General features: G+C 35.9%; 2 protein-coding genes and 1 pseudogene across 8 annotated transcripts in view; 1 reads left to right on the top strand and 2 right to left on the bottom strand.

Annotated features, from left to right (window-relative positions):
- LOC125248566 (NACHT, LRR and PYD domains-containing protein 3-like) overlaps nt 1-1256 on the bottom strand; it is a 45594-nt gene extending 44338 nt beyond the window's left edge. For 2 of the 7 annotated variants that reach the window (XM_048160525.1, XM_048160529.1), the window contains exons 1-4: nt 1137-1255; nt 698-806; nt 418-531; nt 25-138 (exon numbers count right to left, since the gene is read on the bottom strand). In XM_048160525.1, coding sequence (XP_048016482.1) covers nt 25-138; nt 418-531; nt 698-806; nt 1137-1197 — 398 coding nt within the window. In that variant the 5' untranslated portion in view covers nt 1198-1255. Of the gene's footprint in view, nt 1-24; nt 139-417; nt 532-697; nt 902-1136 lie in introns of all 7 variants that reach the window. The other 5 variants (XM_048160531.1, XM_048160530.1, XM_048160526.1 and 2 more) reach the window with 4 other exon arrangements.
- A 122-nt stretch (nt 1257-1378) lies between these two features.
- On the top strand, nt 1379-2823 carry LOC125248707 (gastrula zinc finger protein XlCGF49.1-like). The gene has a single exon (XM_048160827.1). It carries the CDS (start codon nt 2056-2058, stop codon nt 2587-2589), a length of 534 nt encoding a protein of 177 aa, XP_048016784.1. The 5' UTR covers nt 1379-2055; the 3' UTR covers nt 2590-2823.
- Nucleotides 2824-3793: 970 nt separating this feature from the next.
- LOC125248290 lies at nt 3794-19858 on the bottom strand (annotated as a pseudogene).
- Nucleotides 19859-20046: the final 188 nt, after the last annotated feature.

Raw genomic sequence — 20046 nt, 5'->3', positions numbered from 1 at the left:
ATATCTTTTACAGAAATGTTATACCTCAGATCAGTCTGTGTATCTCCACTCGGAAAATGTATAATTTGATCCAGAGACTCGTCACTCCTCATAGTCACACAGCTGGACTCTGGTTCTGATCTCTTCTGATCAACTGAACTACAACAAAGAGAGATAAAGTGAACGATTTAAATGATAAAAACACTTATATGCTTTTTATATTTACACTGTTGATACAATATCTGTACATTTAACTAAGCACTCTCATAAATGTGTCTCTGTGTGAGCAACACTATAAACTTTAAATATCAGATAAAGAAAAAATGTAAAATAATAATTATTCATTATCAGAATAATACTCTGATAATAAATAATTATTCTTGAACAATGTTTAGTATTTCCCCATACTATAATCGTATTTTTATAGAAATGTTATACCTCAGATCAGTCTGTGTATCTCCACACTTAAACTTTATTGGTGGATCCATAGACGCGTCACTCCTCACAGACACACAGCTGGACTCTGGTTCTGATCTCTTCTGATCAACTGAACTATAACAGAACAGATTTGATCCTTTATGATTATAATCACTTTAAGATAAGGTCTTACAAGCATTTATCATCAAACATCTTTTTGCATCCTAACAAAATATCTTGCCATCTTCAGACATTTAACCTTCATTTAAAGGTGATTTAATCTGGTGTTTATTCAAAGTACCTGAATCCTGGAGAAACATCTTCATCTCTGGATGTTTGTGTGTCATCCATGATGAATCTGAACAGTTGAAACAGAACCTGATCTCCAACACTGACTCTGGATGGAAGATCTTGTACAAACACAATAATTCAGCTTTTCCTCAGACAGGATCAAGAGACGCGCGTTCACTCAAATACACAATGTTATTGTATGTTCACACAAATGCTAAAATAAAGCACAGAAAACACGAAACAATATAACCATGTTAATTTACTTCAAAATGAAAAATATCAAACGCATTTCAAATAATTATTTACGTCCTTCAGAGAATGCGGAAGACACCTGTAAGTCTCGTGACCTGAACACTCACCTTGATCAACATTTAATTATATATTAAATGATTAAAAAAAAACTCCTTCACATTTTCTATCAAGTATCTACACGTAAATTCACGACTTACCTTTTATAAAGGTTCCTCTAAAAACACACTGATATTCCTGGTTGTTTAAATGGAGAAACATCAACTCTGTTCATTTACTTTCACTTTTTATGTGTGACGCGAGCGGTGATGACGTCACGTTACGCGCTCTGTGCACGTTTTGTGTGTTTGTCCCTGAATAATTGATTACATGCATTAGCTTCGTATAATGTTAGCATACAGTACAGCATGACACATTTATTGGGCGGTAAAGTTGGTTTTGTTCGCTGGATCCCATATGGACCGTCTGAAAACTACAGTGAAAAATGTTAGCGATGCGATGTCCAATCATTCATAATGATCATGAAGTAGGATATTTAGGAGATCACAGATTTCTACAAGTCAATCTATTGAAGTTGAACCATTTACACAGATTTTGTTCTATGAGAATAAATGATTTCTTATCCTGTGTCTCCTTCTGGTGGACAACATTAGTATTACTTCATCTCTCATTCCTGTGCATTTATAAATGTTTTAATGTCTTTGTACCATTAAACTGGTGTTAACTTATTTTTGTTTGTTTTTACCCTTGACCTGATGGCGCTGAAAGAGGAGAGTCAAGAACTGAATGAAATGGAAGAGAAAGTTAATGTTGAGAAAGGCCATATCATGACCGGGGAAAAATATTTTAGTAACTCACAAACTCATAAAACAGAACCTGAAAACCTTAAAGTTGAGTCAAGCATTCCCACTGGAGAGAGTCCTTTCACCTGCCAACAGTGTGAAAACCTGGATGTCCACATGAGAATCCACACTAGAGAGAAGCCTCACACCTGCAATCTATGTGGGGAGAGTTTCTTACTAAAACGAAACCTTAAGACTCACATGAGAATTCACATTAGAGAGGGCCCTTTCACCTGCCAATAGTGTGGAAAGAGTTTTAAATGGAATAGAGACCTTGATGCCCACATTAGGAATCACACTGGAGAGAAACCTTACTCCTGCAAAGAGTGTGGGAAGTGCTTCTCACAAAAAAAAAAGTGTTAAGACTCACATGAGAATTCACACTGGAGAGAAGCCGTTTGTTTGTGATCAGTGTGGAGAGAGTTTCAGATATAAACAATGCTTTGATCATCACATGAGGATTCACTCAGGAGAGAACTGTATTACATGTCATAAGTGTGCAATGAGTTTCACAGACAGGGATCACCTTAAGAATCATGCAAAAATTCACATCAGAAAGAAGCCTTACATGTGCCATGACTGTGGAAAGACTTTCACAAACAGAGCAAACTTTGAGTTTCACATGAGAATTCACACTGGAGAGAAGCCTTTCACCTGCCCTCAGTGTGGAAAGAGCTTCACGATGAAATATCAGCTTAAGATTCACATGAGAGTTCACACTGGAGAGAAGCCTTACAAGTGTCTTCAGTGTGACAAGAGCTTCAAGATGAAAGGAAACCTTAAGATGCACATCATGAGAGTTCACAGTTGAGAGAAACGTTTCACCTGCCCTCAATGTGGAAAGAATTTAACAGTGAAAGGAAATCTTAAGATTCACATGAGAGTTCACATTGGTGAAAAGCCTTACAAGTGTCTTCAGTGTAAAAATAGTTTCAAATGCCACATACACCTGAAATGGCATTTGCAAACTAGGAACTAGGGACTTTGGGGTGGTACTCGATGTTTAGACTGCAGGGACCAGAGTCTAAATGAACAAAGTAAAAAAAATTCCCACTCAGAAAGTCCCTGCTCATGAGCCGTCGTGGGAGTCCTCGTACAGTTCGAGGGGATGGAGTGGAGCCACAGAGGATGAGCAAGTGCTGGACTATTTTTTTTTTTTGTTTTAAAGAGAACTGTTTTGAAGAGGATGATTCCCTGTCCCCGCTGGTTCCGTCCAGCAAAAGTTCTCCTGTGGTTCCAATGTTCCCTCCCAGCCTCCCTCTCCTGCCTCCTCTTCACACTTCATCCAGTTCCTCTGCCCAGTCGCTGCTGTCTCTTGTTGAAATGTCTTTAAGTGAAGTTAATACACGTAATGTCGGGTGGAGTACGCCCATCTAATCTTCCAATTAATACCAAGGTATAAAACCTCTTTTATCTTACCTCTTCCTGTTGTTAGTTCTTTTGGCATCCCTCCTTCTCCTTTTGTACTTATTTTTGCCTGTTATGGGGGGGCAATCGGAGCTCGAGTAGGATATTCTTTCCGAGCCCCTCTATAGCAGACAGCAAGCCAAATCTGTTTACCACTTACGCTAAGATTATATGGGCACATGAACTCGTGAACACTACAATAAGGTTTGATATGTTACATTAATGCATTGTTTAACATGAACTAACAATGAACAATACATTTTATTAGTCTTTGTTAATGTTAGTTAATGTAAATGATTAAAGTTTTTTGGATCGAGGCATCATTCACACTAACCAATCTTTGTCATGTTTGTCAGTAACAGGCTTTGTGTGTCTTTATCACCTCAAGTGAGAATAGTGTTAAAATGATTTAAACTTTGAAATGTTCATCTTTGACATCATCAGTCAGGATGTCGATAACATTTTCAGCACAACTGAATATGAATAAACCAGTAATGATACATTACTGTATAATTTTAACAGTGGTGTATTAATTGTTACTTTAATATCTATAATGCAAATGTCTGAATTTTTTTGTGCTGTAAAGTAGTTTTAAAGTGACAATAGTGTCATTTTATGTGAGTGAGAGAGTTTAATACAGTGCAGTCAGAAATGTATGTTATTTATACAGTTATACAGTATTTTATACATGCATATATACAAGTTTACAGAGTTAGTGTAAAATTCACATACTCTACAGTCATCATTAACATTTATGAAACCCTGTCTTAAAAAAAGCTGTAATTATTAATCTATCAGTCTGTATTCAGTATGTTTAACAAGAAACACAAACGGTGTCTCTCTGTCAGCTCTCTGAGCTCTCTGCTTCAGGACCCTGTGGTTTCTGCTGCGTGATTCAGATCAGAGGAGTTTATAAACACTGTGGTGAATTTCTCAAGTTACAGTGGAGAAAGAAGAGAGTGTCCGTGAGGAGAGTGTGTGGAGCCGGACTCAGAGCGGATATTTTAACAGAAATGGGAATTTCCTCATAACCTGTAAATCCAAAAATAAAACAGTCAATTATGTAAAATCAGACATTCATTTGAAATAATAAAACTCTGAAACATGCTGGGTCCGTAATCAGGGTATCTTCTGTTCATTCAAGTTTTGATTTGATATTGAAATCAGAAAAATGAGAAAACCGCACCTTTTTTCGTTTTTCATTTTTAAAATGAAAACGAAAAAACAAAAAACTGACTTGATTTTTCTTTTTTCGTTCTGGGGTTGGAAACAAATAAGCAGTTTGAATATTCGATCTCTACATGTGGGCGGGAATGAAACGCCTCTTTCCGCTGATTGGTCAAGGAGACGTCAAACCATGTCGTCATCAGTTGTTCATCGGTTCAGCTCAACAGAATAAAAGTCCCTCGCTCTACAGCTGTACAGATTCTTAACGCGTTTATTCTACATTTAATCTCTTTCTAGTGAATTCTAGCCAGACTAGTGAATGGCTTGACACAAATCGTTCTGATGAAGAGTCAGGGCTTAATTCTGTATAGACATTAATTCATCACGTGAAATATTAGTTTATCTCATAAATATTAATTTACTTTGCAGCTGCACACTACTTCCCCAGGCAGCCTAAAACTTCGATACATTGGGTGTAAAAATGTCTTTTGTTTTACACAACATGGGATGGATTTGAAATGATAGATAGGCTATGAAAAAAAAAAAATATATATATATATATATATATATATATATATATATATATGTGTGTGTGTGTATTTTACAGTCACAGGCATATCTATTAGGCCTATTTTGAGTTTTGTTTTCATAGAGAAGTGTAGGACGTCAAATGTCAAATATTCAGTTAATCCTTCTGTTTCATATATACATGTAATAGGCAACATGCTATTTTTTCCTTTTCTTAAAGTTATAACTTTTGTTTAAGGCAATATTCTGAGTTTATTTCATTAATATTGAGTATTAATGAATGTTCAGACAAAACCGGTGTTTTATTTTCTCTGCCAACTAAACTTCCAATGCATATCAGAAATGTTGTGTGACTGACTCGTAGCGCACAGAGCAGTGTTTCATTCCTGAATGTCTTTGAACAAATCAGTTGACTGAGTGATTCAATGGCCCAAAAGATTATAGAGATCCAATTGATATTTTCTTGAATGAATCAGCGTTTTGAACGAATCACTTAAATAAATGACTCAATGATTAGCACAATGACTTGCTGACACCTACTGGCGAACATTAATTTCATAATCCAGTTATCGTTTAATTTTGTCATTTTAAAATTTTCTGTATTCAAAATGATGTTTAAAACATTAATATGATTACATTATGCAATTGTAATTCCCACACATATACTGCCCTCTCTGAGCAATCTAACAACTCATAAATCTAAAAGCAACTGCAGGTGGTGCTTCTTTGCTACCTCTGCAAGCCTTTGTTTGATACTGATTTAATTGGTAACAACCTATAGCATAATTTTATTGTAATTTAAATTGACTAAATTTAAGAACTTAACATTAAAGAAAGCATACATATTTAATAAGATTAGGAAAAAATCCTAAAATCCCCTGAAAATTAATTAATCAACTTAAATCAATTACAGTTAATTTCTGACACAGACAGATAGGCAATAAATAGGCTATAAAAATACTTCTTTATCTCATTATTGTTAGTGTTATTTCAGGGTTTTGATATATATCCTAATATTGATAAAGTATAATTGATATCTTCTTAAGAGAGCACTATAACGGTTATTTTTTAAAAGTGTTATTTTTAACACTGTTTTAACATTTTTCCCTTTATTTATTTATTTTACTTTTTTTAAATGTGTGATAGCCTATTTCGAAATTGGCATAAACGAGTTCACCATCCGTCAAATCATCCAAATTCGCATTTTAAGTCCAATCTCTCTATAGCACCGCTTTGATGAACTAATAACATGTAATATATTTCATATCTGTCATATTTCGAAATTCATCCCATGTCCAAAAATCAGGGTGTTGTCTAAAACAAAATTTATGACTGCTGCAGATATTTACATCAATAGGCTACTGATTTGCACTTTTTTAATTCACTGCCCAGGGCAGCGTTTCCTAAAAGCATCGTAAGCCTAAGTTGATCGTATAGCTCCATTGGTTTCAATGGAGCTACGATCAACTTAAGCTTACGATGCTTTTGGGAAACACTGCCCAGTGCGTTGAGCAGCTTCGCTAGGATTTTTATATTTGGTCACTTCAATAAAACAGGCATTGTGCCAACGTTGTAGAATGGGGGTAATTGTGTGCAGCTGCAAAGTAAATTAATATTTCGTGAGAAAGACATAAAATGTAGAATAAACGCGTTAAGAATCCCTACAGCTGTAGAGCGAGGGACTTTTATTCTGTTGAGCGGAACCGATGAAACAACTGATGACGACATGGTTTGACATCTGGTTGACCAATCAGCGGAAAGAGGCGTTTAATTCCCGCCCACATGTAGAGATCGAATATTCAAACTGCTTATTTGTTTCCTAACCCCAGAACGAAAAAAGAAAAATCAAGCCAATTTTTTGTTTTTTTCGTTTTCATTTTAAAAATGAAAAATGAAAAACGAAAAAAAGGTGCGGTTTTTCTAATTTTTCTGATTTCAATATCAAATCAAAACATGAATGAACGGAAGATACCCTGATTGTCCGTGTATCTTTTGGTCATTTGTTTTTTTTTATTTGATAATGAAATCGGAAAATTAAAAAACAGCACCTTTTTCGTTTTTCATTTTTTTCAAACAAAACGAAAAACAAGAATTCGGCTTGATTTTTCGTTTTCCGTTCAGGGGTAGAAAATGAATAAACAACTTGAATGTTTGATCTCAACACGTGGGCGGGAATGAAACGCCCCTTTCCAGATAGCAACTTTGTGTCGGCCCAGATGCGGCCCACATCTGGCACATGCAGAATGATGATCTGGGCCACATGTGGCAGGAATGATGGCATTTAGGCGAACCGCTCCTGTTTGCCATATCTGGGCCACAAGCAGGCCATAGAAATGCCACATGTCAGCCAAGAGCAAAGAAATAAACCAGAAATGGACCTTATCTGATCCACAAAATATTTATATATTATTTATAGAGTCATTTCAGCATTAACAAGCCTGTTGTCAAGCAGAATCACTGAAGGAAAGAAGGAAACAGAAAAAAAAGAGATGAGCAGAAACACAAAAACTACAACTGACTTCAGCCACAGCCTTAGAGGAAATCAAGTGAAGATAAAATACACTAAATCTCTGAAGATCTGATTAAACAACTCCACAAACAGCATTACCAGCTTCACTTATCACTAACCAGACTGACTTTATTTCTGTCAGACATCTACAAAAGTTCTTATTGAGAATTAACAGAAGTTTAACTCTCGTTTGTTTATTTTGAGGTTACCATGATGGTGATGGATGTTTCCATTAGTTGGCCTCTTAACTTTTTTCATATATATGTATATTTGTTTTCTCTGACTGCTGTGATAGTGTGTTTATCAAACACTTTAGCAGTAGCAATAAAAATTGAAATGAGATCAGGAGTTGGCCATTAGTTTTTGATTATTTAGTCTGTGAAATGGCCTGAATCAATGATGTTGTTTAAGTGTAAAAAATATTTTCGGCCATTAATACAACAACATTACAAACCCTGTGCTTCTGTGACATGCGATCCAGCTGTATTACAGAAATTAGATATTTTTTTTTTATTTTTTTTTAAGTAGTTTTGAGATGACACACTAAGACATCAAGAATCAGTACATGAATCTCAACTATGGTGACAAACAAAAGCGTCATGTAGCCGCAATGCATGCTGGGTACCATAGTACAAAACTCCCAGAATGCATCAGAGCATGGATAAATTATGCAGCTGATCTTATTGTCTGAATATTTTGTTTATTGTCACCATTGTTGAGATTCATATGCTGATTACTGATATATTTGTTTGTCATTGTAGTTTTCCTTTTTGAGTTTTTTTTTCTTATGGATTTCTGCAATACACCTGGATCTCATTTCACAGTAACAATTATTATATTCAGTTATGACTTCGGTGAAGCAGGCTATTTAACAAAGACAATAAAATCATCAACAGCTAACTATCATCACACGATCATACTTCGGTTTTCTTTATTACTGCTAACGTGTTTGAAAGAAACACTACCACAGCAGCCAGAGAAGACAATTATATTTCAAAAAAAGTTAAGAGGCCAACTAATGGAAACATCTATCACCATCATGGTAACCTTAAATGAAACAAACATGAGAGTTAAACTTCTGTTAATTCTCAATAAGAACTTTTGTAGATGTCTGACAGAAATAAAGTCAGTCTGGTTAGTGATAAGTGAAGCTGGTAATGCTGTTTGTGGCGTTGTTTAATCAGATCTTCAGAGATTTAGTGTCTTTTATCTTCACTTGATTTCCTCTAAGGCTGTGGCTGAAGTCAGTTGTAGTTTTTGTGTTTCTGCTCATCTCCTTCTTTCCTTCAGTGATTCTGCTTGATAACAGGCTTGTTAATGCTGAAAGGACTCTATAAATAATATATAAATATTTTGTGGATCAGATAAGGTCCATTTCTGGTTTATTTCTTTGCTCTTGGCTGACATGTGGCATTTCTATGGCCTGCTTGTGGCCCAGATATGGCAAACAGGAGCGGTTCGCCTAAATGCCATCATTCCTGCCACATGTGGCCCAGATCATCATTCTGCATGTGCCAGATGTGGGCCGCATCTGGGCCGACACAAAGTTGCTATCTGTGTTTCCACTGATTGGTCAACCAAACATTAAACGGTGCCGTCATCAGTTCTTCCGCAGTTCAGCACAGCAGAATAATAGTCCTTTGCTGAGATGGATTTATTGCAACTACATTTAATCTCTTTCTCATCAAACAGCCAGACTAACGAATGGCTTGAGACACAAATTGAGGCAGAGCCTAGACAAGGCTTTCTCCTGTGTGTTCATAAATTTGGCGTGTTTATCTCAGAAATATTATTATTTCAGATATAATAATTTACTTCGCACCTGCACTCACAACTACCTAATAGCCAACACCTTTGACACACTGCCTGTTTTATTATTGCTGACCACCATCGTAGTTAATGTTCACAGCACATCTATTATATTTCTAATATGATTTTTATTCAGTCAACAGATGGATATTATAATGGCATTATCTAATGTTTCAGTGATTGACTTTAGTGAAATATGAATTTGACATAACGATTTTAATGTGAACTTGTTTTAGTTATATGAATAAAACCCTGAAATAAGACTTTGTACAATAAACCAGAGATGAAAGGTTTATTTAATGCCATCTACCAGTGTCAGAAATTAACTTCCCATATGGGACAAATCATTTTCAGGGCATTTTTTTTTTACCTTTATATATAATTTCTTTCCTAATCTTATTAAATATGTATGCTATCTATAATGTTAAATTCTTAAATGTAGTCAAATAAATTATAATAATATGACACTAGGCCAATTAAGTCAGTATCAGTCAACTACATGATGCTTTCAGATGTAGCTTCTTACAGTAAATACATTTACACATTAATTACAACTGTATAATATAATGAGATTAATATTTTAAACAACATTTTTATTCAGAAATATGAAATGACCAAATGAAATGATACTTGGATTATATAAGTGATATCGCCACTAGGTGGTGGTAAGTCATTGTGTTAAGGAAGGAGTCATTTATTCATTTGTCGATTCGTTCAAAGCGCTGATTCATTCAGGAATAAAATCAAGTGGCTGTCTATATTAATTGGTCACTGAATCATCGTCTATATTAATGGGTTGTTCAAAGACTCTGATTCATTCAGGAATGAAACACTGTGTGCATTTACTGCGAGTCAGTCGCACAACGGTTCTGTGACTTTATTTGCTTTGGAGGTTTAGTTGGCAGAGAAAATAACCGTTCTGTCTGCCATCCGTTAGCCGGCCAATACTTAATATTAATTAAATAATCTCAACGTATTGCCTAAAACAAAAGTTATGATTAAAAAAAAGTTATCTGTGTATGATGACTTAAATACTGGTCTTCACTATGTCTGTGCTGTCGCGTGAGTCGCGCAGCGTTGCCACACAGTTTTTGTGTAGGTGGTCAGCAATAATAAAACAGGCAGTGTGCCAAAGGTGTTGGCTATTAGGTAGTTGCGAGTGCAGGTGCAAAGTAAATTATTATTTCTGAGATAAACTAGTATAATGATAATAATATTTCTGAGCTAAACAAGCATTGCCGAATTTATGGACACACAGAAGAAAGCCTCTACAGGCTCTGCCTCGATATGGTATGTGTCAAGTCATTCGTTAGTCTGGCTGTTTGATGAGAAAGAGATTAAATGTAAATTTCGCGTTAAATCCATCGCAGCAAAGGACTATTATTCTGCTGCTCTGAACTGTGGAAGAACTGATGACGGCACCGTTTACAGTTTTTTTCAATTGCTAACATACTTTTGTCCAATTTGTCCTTACCTCATACCAAAATTATGGATCTTTCTCATCTTATTTGCAAATGCTTAAACACAGCAAGTCAGAAATGAAGACCTAATGTCAATGTTCCCTCTAAGCTGCGCGCGTGCGCGGCCGCGCACTTCTGAAGCCGCGGCCGCGCAGAAGAAATAATTGCCGCGCAGAGAACAGACATGAAAATGACTGTAGTAGTTTAAATGGGAAATAATTGCAGTGCTCTGGACAACCGCTATAGAGTTATTGTCGCTATAGAGTTAGAACCGGTGAATGCGGTTTACAGTTTTTCATAGAAAGAGAACGATTGAGCGCCTGTGAGCTGGCTGGCCCTGAGCCAAATCAGTCGCGGTAAGAATACTGTCATGTTTGCGGACTAAATACATCAATACGAGAGGCAACGCGAAACGAAAAGAAATGTGAAATAAAACATCATGTTTTGATGAAAAGTGGTGGAAATAACGGATGATGGGCACAGAATGCTAACAAAACTGAGACATTTACAATCACACTCCCACCACAGGTGTAGCTTGCAAACTCAAAATATATCAGTGATATACCTCAGTTTAAATAGATTATTGTGTGTGGTGGTGTGGGTTTCAGGGATGTTTAGATAACTATAAGAGTTAACGTTCACTTTTCTTAAAAATATTTAGCTATTTAAATGCTTCAGCTTGTTTTCACTATATAATATATTAAAACAAATGGAAGCATTAAACTGATATAATACTGTATATCAGTTTAAATAGTTATATATTATATTTTATTATATTATATTATATTATATTATATTATATTATATTATTATTATAATGTAAGCCTAATAAAAAATTGATCTCACAAGGGGACTGTTTAGGGCTCCTTGCCACGAAAAATCTTAACCTCCTGGTATAGAAAATCTGGGAAATTCATAAGCAAAAAACATGTAATTTTGATGGTTTAACACTGTCTGTTGCTAATAATTGACTGTACAAAAATACATTATGGTTGTCCCAAACCATCATTGTAACTGCTCATATTATATTATTATAAAGAATTGAACTGTCTGCAGGAGGACAGAAATGATTTTTTAATAGAATTTCTTGGTAAAGACTGGTACAGTTACTGCAATGTGAAAAAATCTCAAGTAAGCTAAAATGTGCTTCATTTAGTGACTGAACTGCTTGCTTTCAAACATATTATTTAATAAATCACTAAGTTACATCAAGGGTCAAATAAAATAGAAACAGTACATTGAAGTTAAATGTTACAGTTGCATGATAAAACCATTTTTTGTGTGTGTTTACGTTCATTGTACAGGTCTGATAGGCTATAAAGTATGTTTTTGCTCAGGTGGCCAAAATGTGCGCTCAACAGAGAAAAGTTTTTCTCAGCGAGAAAAAAAATTAGAGGGAACATTGCCTAGTGTTTCAATCATTAAATATAGGATAAAACCTATACTTCTGCAACAACAGCAGTTCAAAAGTATTGAAAATAAAACACATACTGAAACAATTGAGAAGTATTTTTAATTAGCAGATAAATATTTGGCAGATTCCAGTCTCAGTAAAATAGGACTCTTTGAATCGGATTTGTTCAGTGTGTATGAAGAACAACACAGAAGAGCAGAGAGAAAATAATATCTGGGTGAGGGAGAGGAATTGATGGAGGAGAGGAGAAGTTGGATCAGGACAAGTGAGAAGAAGAGGTAGAGGAGAGGAGAGGAGAGGAGAGGAGAGGAGAGGAGGAAGAATGTGTGCTGGATTGTGCATCTCTATGGTTTTCCCCCTCACACATGATGAACCTATGAAAGCTTATTTCTGCCATAAATAGAAAATAAAAAAAAAAGGTAATTGTGACTTTTTATCTCACAATTCTGAGAATAAAAGTCAGAATTGTGATATATAAACTCACAATTGCAAAATAAAAAATCTTTTTGATAAAAAGTCACAATTACCTTTTATGCTTTTTTATTCTGTGGTGGAAAAAAAGCTTCCATAATAACCAAAGGCCATGTATGTTGGATTTGTTGTTGATCAATGGCAGCAATTTCATGTTTTCATTTCAGTAAAAGCTTTATACTACAATGATTCCACTACCACTGTTCCATATATACAAAATATGTGGTCTGCGTAGGGCACTAGCTACCAAGTGGACACCATCCCACCCTCATGAGTGCACCATCAACACCACACACCCACCTCCAGAAAGAGATTTCAACCAAGAGGGACACTATAGTTCTGCATAAGGGACTCATCTGACCAGTAGCTGCCCTGAGCAATTCTGTTACTTTCTTCTTCTTCTCTTTTTCTACTGCACATTATCTAAAATAATGACTCACTTCTGTTGCCAAGAATGCACACATTCAACACTCAACCAAACATGTAGAATGGCTTACATGCATTATACTTTTACTGCAGTAAAAGGAATGTGAATTTTAAAAACTATGAATTTCATATTTTCTGAAGGTATAACTGAAACATGACAGTAATGCAGTTTTCATAATGCCATCAGCTGTTAGTATTTTGACAGTCATTGCGCTTTGATTGACTATTTGTTCATGTTGGATAGAAAACTAGTGCTAGTGTTTGACAGAACGACTCCATTTTGAATCAGGTTTGCTGTGTTTTGATAGAGTTAGTATGTGTAGAAAAAGGTTTTTAGCATTTTGAAATGTAGAGTTTGTGTTTATTTAACAAAATATGATTCTGAGCAGAAAATTAACTATTTGGCTAATTGTGTGATGTAGGTGCGTTGCTGTGTTAAGAGTTTAGAAAAAGTACTTTAAGTATTGGTAAACGCTTGTTAGCAATTGAAAAAAACTGTAATGTTTGGTTGACCAATCAGCGGAAAGGGGCGTTTCATTCCCGCCCACGTATCAGATCAAGCATTCAAGCTGTTTATTAATTTTCTACCCCTGAACGAAAAACAAAAATCAAGCCGAATTCTTGTTTTTCGTTTTGTTTGAAAAAATTGAAAAACAAAAAAGGGGCCGTTTTTTAATTTTTCGATTTCATTATTAAATCAAAAAACGAATGACCAAAAGATACACGGACCGAGATGCTACGTGTTCTGCTCATTCATCAACTGAAAACAGACTAGACTAATCGATTCTCTGGATTTAAGAATCGATATCGGTTCGTAAAAATGAGAATCGATTAAAATCGAGAAATCAATATTTTTTACCCAGCCCTAGTCAACAGTGTAATTATAAATGTAATTACAGAAATTATTTACAGATGTAATTAAATGCAGGTATTATTTAAAATATAAGTACAATGTAAAAATATTGCATTGAACTAAATGATTCATTTAAATGTTAGTACAATATATAAAATATAAAGTGGGACCAAATATGCATATAAATATATAAATGTTAATCTATATGAAAACTTGAATATTTATTTTAAAATTATTACTTACCACAGTTTCTCTAGTTTATAATGTGGAGAATTCTTTAGATCAGTGAGCAGTTCACGTCCTGAATCTCCTATTTTATTCTCAGACAGACTCAGTTCTCTCAGGTGTGAGGGGTTTGATCTCAGAGCTGAAGTCAGAGCAGCACAACCTTCATCTGTGACTCCACAATTAATCAACCTGTAGAGAACAATGACACACTCTTCACTCTCTCAGTTCAGATCAGACCAGTTTAGCAGTGAATCCATTATTAAAGAGAAAATACAAACTTAAAGTACAAATTAATATGTTTGATAAATCATTGAAATCTAAAATGTCACAGAGCACAAAACATGATGGGTAGGTTTAGGGTTAGTGTAGGGGACAGAATATACAGTTTGTACAGTATAAAAACCTTTACTGGTGTGCATCTTGAGACTGAGTGTCTTTATTTAAAGGACAGGACACCTGTGTGATACACTTTTAATCTCATTTCCTTAATTGACTCCAGTTATCTTTTGGAGAAGTCGTCACACAGAGTTTCACACACTGTCCTGTCAATGATCACTCAATGTCTTCAATATCATTCTGAAAAATATAACTGTGTGTTATTAGATTAGTCAGATTGTGTTTGTCTGAGTGTGACTTAATTTTATTAATAATAAATGCAGAAATCCAGATATTTTCAAAGGGTTCACAAATGTATTCTTGTCACTGTATATATTGTATTCATATTGAAATGGTTCTTTGTTCAGATGTTTCAGTTGTAAATTTATATCATTGTCAAGGCCTCATATTCACAGTGTCTCTGCTGCCCTCTGCTGGTGAACAACATCAATAATACAGATTCAATCTTCTTCACTTATACATTCTTCTTCTTCACAACTCAAAACTGCAGTGATCTTTCTGAATTACATTTCTGAATATAATTAGATTAAATAAATGTCTACAAGCACAAACTCTTCCTGTCCTTCACCTCAAGTGAGAATAGTGTTAAAATTAGAGTTGTAGTCCTCGAGACCGATCTTAAGACCATTTTTTGAAGATCTTGGTCTCAGACTGAAAGGACTCAGGATTTTATTTCAAGACCGGTATGATTGCAAAAAAGTACCTGTAAAAGATCTTGATATTTATATTATAACGTATGATATAATTAAGCAATATCACAAGAAAGAGGGCTGTTTTCACATATATGAGCACAACTGCAAACGTGATATTGATTTTTTACAAATGTTCAATGAACAAAATTTTATTTTTAAAACATTAATCTCAACATTATTTATGAATTTGTAATTGTTCCAATTCAGATGCAACTTCTGTTCCACCTCTGCAGTGTAAAGATGAATTTTGTTGTTAGTGATTTCAATCGATTGGTAACAGCTCTATATAGTGTCTTATTATTCTAATGGTAATTATTGATTAGAAATAAGACATTTCTCAGGCAGTAAATGTGGATCTTTCAGAAGGATTTGAGGAGTGCTAGTCTGGTCTTGGTCTCAGTTTAGGTGGTCTTGTGTGTGTGTGTGTGTGTGTGTGTGTGTGTGTGTGTGTGTGTGTGTGATTTTACAAAATTAAAACAATACTTTAGAAAGTGTCAATGCAGAAAGATGAACGTGATGAACAGTAAGAATGAATCCAGCATGTTCTTCATTTCTCAGTTGTGTTGAGCTCGAGTCTGTTTAAAGTCAAGAGACTGAAATGTTGATTGTGTGAAAGTGTGTATTTCAGTGTGACTCTCAGTCCTGCAGTATCATGCCGTTACAAGTGAGGCTCCCGCACTTCCTCCCTCGCACCACCGGAGGGAGCCCTCACCTGAATATTGACTATTACCCTTTTGGACCCATTTCCCAGAGGCTCTCATTCCTGGGACTGATTGCACACACCACATCATACTCACACACTTTATAAGCAGCACACACACACTGCATATACTTTACATTGTGATTCATGTGTGAGAGTCAAATATGATCTTACCACAGTTTCTCCAGTTTACAGTGAGGATCCTGTAGTACATCAGACAGCAGATTCACTGATTTTCCTATTTTATTCTCAGACAGATCCAGTTCTCTCAGGTGTGAGGGGTTTGATCTCAGAGCTGAAGTCAGAGCAGCACAACCTTCATCTGTGAGATCACAATCACTCAACCTGTAGAGAGATGAAAATCAAACAACATAATAAATAGTTAAACTATCAAAAAAACATCAAACAACTTTCAATTCCAATATAATTTAACAGTGTCAAATTATTTTCCAAGTTTCATGGTCAAATTCACACTAATAAAAAAGGTTAAGATTGAATTAAATTAATATTCATGTATTTATTAACTTTAAACCAAGGGTCTTCAACCGGGGGTCCACAGCGGTACTGCAGGGGTCCGACAATTAATGTTTGATCACAGAAAATGTTTTAATCTCTTGAACTCAATGGCCAATCAGAGGAGTTTCATTTAGTCAGAATCCACTCACACACAAAATATTCACATCAATAAATTTTTGAAATTATATTCCAATTATTTGTAATAGTAATGACTTATTAAATAATCTTAAATGTCTCACTGTACATTGTTATTCTTGTTATGGTGGAGCCGCTGCTACACATTACATCTGCTCTTTACTAGAGAACCTGCACTAACTTCAGATACTCAGTGATTTGAGTCTTAATTCTTAATCTGACAGTAAAATTAAATTGTATGACTCTGCTATGTTAACCATACATCAAATATCTTAAATTCTTTTATGTCATTTATTTAAATATTTAAATTCCTTCTTTATGTGTGAAAACACTGATTTTGTTTGAATGTCTGAATGAATTTTACATTGTGACGGTTTAGAAAACACATCAAAATACTGACCACTAAACTCTGGACAACTTCTGCAGCTCTGAAGATTTATGAACTTTCATAGATGGAGCTGTTGAATGCTTGAATCTGATTGGTTGATGAATGTTCTAAGGTGTGCGATTATTTTCAGGGAAACACACGACTGAAGTAGTTCTAGCAGGTCTTGACCGCATTACAGTTCATATCACTTCACCAAAGTTATTTCAGTTATTTCATAAGGTCCTTACAGCCTACAACTGCAAAAGAAACAAAACCCACAACGACACTGACCAAGTAAATAAATATAGTAAACAATATGATAAAAACAATTAATTATTGTCAAGGTTTTTGCCACAAAATATGTTTTATTATGTCCTGAAAGGTCATACTCTCTTCCTTCTGCGATCTCTCGCTCTCGCTCAATGCTGCCTGACGCACAGCTTGTTGAAGCTACATGACATTTCTCACCAGTGTGGTGATAATAACTGTGCGGTTCTTGATGTAGATAAACTTACAGTTTCACTATTAGTAGAGACAAACTGTTGAGACGCACAGACTCAAGTAGACTAATTCACATCTGCTTATTCTCTCTCTCTCTCTCTCTCTCTCTCTCTCTCTCAACTGCATTAATAATTGTATTATTCTGCTATCAATGGCTCAAGCCTCTGTTACTAGTTCTGAAATGACGCATTGGGATTAGCAACAGAGGATTGGGATGAGATGTGTAAGAAATTAGTCCCACACAAGAGTGTTTTAAGGACAAAAACATGACAAATGTCTTGAAATGCAACATCTGAACAATGTTTTGAGGTGTGGTAACTGTAGTATAAGCAGCATAATTGACTCCGGGCCGTTGAATTATTAGAAAATCCGCTTCGCGACGCATTACTAATTTGTGTGTGCATTATTTTCGAATAATTAAACGGCCCGGAGTCAATTATTCCTTACTTATTCTTTTAATGTTTTAACAGTGAAGTGATTGTTCTCAGAGATACTTACTGAACTGATCTGGATTCTTTAATCACAGGCAGCAGCTTCTGAAAAACCTTCAGTTTTTTAGATTTATCGTTTCCTCCAACAAATGTATTAATTTCAAACACATCCAGCTTCTTCTCTGATGTCAACAACACAAAAGCTACAGCTGACCACTGAGATGAAGAGAGTTTGGCTTCCTTTATTCTTCCAGATGTCAGATACTGTTGTATTTCCTCCACTAGTGAATGATCACCCAGTTCATTCAGACTGTTGTATTTCCTCCACTAGTGAATGATCACCCAGTTCATTCAGACAGTGGAACAGATTGATGGATTTCTCTGGAGAGTCAATGAATCTGATCTTCATCTTGATGTACTCAACTGTTTTCTCAATGCTGTCAGATCTGCTTCTTCTCTGTTTCATTAGTCCTTGTAGAAGAATCTGATGAGACTCCACTGACAGACCCAGAAGAAACCGCAGGAAAAGGTCCAGATGTCCATTTTTACTCTGTAGAGCCTCATTCACAGCTCTCTGATGCAGCTCAGATAATGAAACATGTTTTGATGAATTGTGTTTATAAAAGTCCTTAACTTTAGACCACAAACTCTGTTTGGTGATTTGGCGAAACACATTTCTGTTGTTGTTTGTACAGGAGAGATGCACATATAGAGCCGCTAGATGTTCCTGAACGCTCAGATGAACAAAGCAGAAGGCTTTTCCCTGATACCAGCCAAACTCCTCTCTGAAGATCTGAGTGCACAATCCTGAGTACACTGATGCTTCTGTCACATCAATGCCACACTCTCTCAGGTCTTCCTCATAGAAGATCACATTGCCTTTCACAAGCTGCTGAAAAGCCACTTTCCCCAGTTTGAGGATCATGTCTTCATCTGTCACGTTCTTCTCATAGTCCTTCTCATGTTTGATGGTCTGGGATCAGGAAGTGTGTGTACATTTGAGTGAGAGTCTTGGGAATCTCTCCACTCTCTGCTTCACTCAACATCTTCTCTAGAACAGCAGCTGAGATCCAGCAGAACACTGGGATGTGGCACATGATGTAGAGGCTCCTTGATGACTTCAGGTGTGAGATGATTGAATTGGCCAGACTCTGATCACTGATTCTCTTCCTGAAGTATTCCTCCTTCTGTGGCTCATTGAAGCCTCGTACCTCTGTCACTCGATGGACACACTCAGAGGGGACGAGATCAGCTGCTGCTGGTCTGGAGGTGATCCAGATGAGAGCAGAGGGAAGCAGATTCCCCACAATGAGGTTCATCAGCAGCACGTCCACTGAGGCTGATTCACTTACATCACACAACCTCACATCGCTCTGAAAATCCAGAGACAGACGACACTCGTCCAGACCATCAAAGATGAACAACACTTTATATTTTTTCACTGGATATTTCCATTTCTTTTGTTTCAGGGAAAAGGTCATGAAGAAGATCTGAAAGACTGAGTGTTTTGTCCTTCATCAAATTGATCTCTCTGAAAGGAAGTGGAAATATGAGCTGGACGTCCTGATTCTCTTTCCCTTCAGCCCAGTCCAGGATGAACTTCTGCACAAAGACTGTTTTTCCAATGCCAGTGACTCCCTTTGTCAGCACAGTTCTGATGGGTTTGTCTTGTCCAGGTAAAGGTCTAAAGATGTCATTGCATTGGATCGGTGTGTCCTCTGTTGCTGCTCTCCTGGATTGTGTCTCAATCTGTCTCACCTCATGCTCATTACTGATCTCTCCACTCTCGCTCTCTGTGATGTAGAGCTCTGTGTAGATCTCATTCAGGAGTGTTGGGTTTCCCTGCTGTGCTGTTCCCTCATACAGACACTGAAACTTCTTCTTCAGATTTGATCTAAACCTGTTGAGGACTTCATGACTGTAAAATCAGAATACCACATTATTACTTGAGTGAATAAGCACAATGTCTTTTAGCATTCTGTATCATAATCAATGTATATCTTTTACAGAAACGTTATACCTCAGATCAGTCTGTGTATCTCCACTCGGAAAATGTATTTTATGACCCATAGACTCGTCACTCCTTATAGACACACAGCTGGACTCGGGTTCTGATCTCTTCTGATGAACTGAACTACAACAGAACAGATTTGATCCTTTATGATTATAATCACTTTAAGATAAGGTCTTACAAGCATTTATCATCAAACATCTTTTTGCATCCTAACAAAATCTTGCCATCTTCAGACATTTAACCA

The sequence above is a fragment of the Megalobrama amblycephala genome, linkage group LG16, assembly GCF_018812025.1.
Source record: "Megalobrama amblycephala isolate DHTTF-2021 linkage group LG16, ASM1881202v1, whole genome shotgun sequence".
Classification (NCBI taxonomy): domain Eukaryota; kingdom Metazoa; phylum Chordata; class Actinopteri; order Cypriniformes; family Xenocyprididae; genus Megalobrama; species Megalobrama amblycephala.
This window is presented reverse-complemented; position numbering and strand designations above follow the sequence as displayed.

Excerpts from the sequence above, each read along its gene's own strand:
- LOC125248707 (XM_048160827.1), top strand. The coding sequence starts at position 2,056 with ATGCCCACATTAGGAATCACACTGGAGAGAAACCTTACTCCTGCAAAG.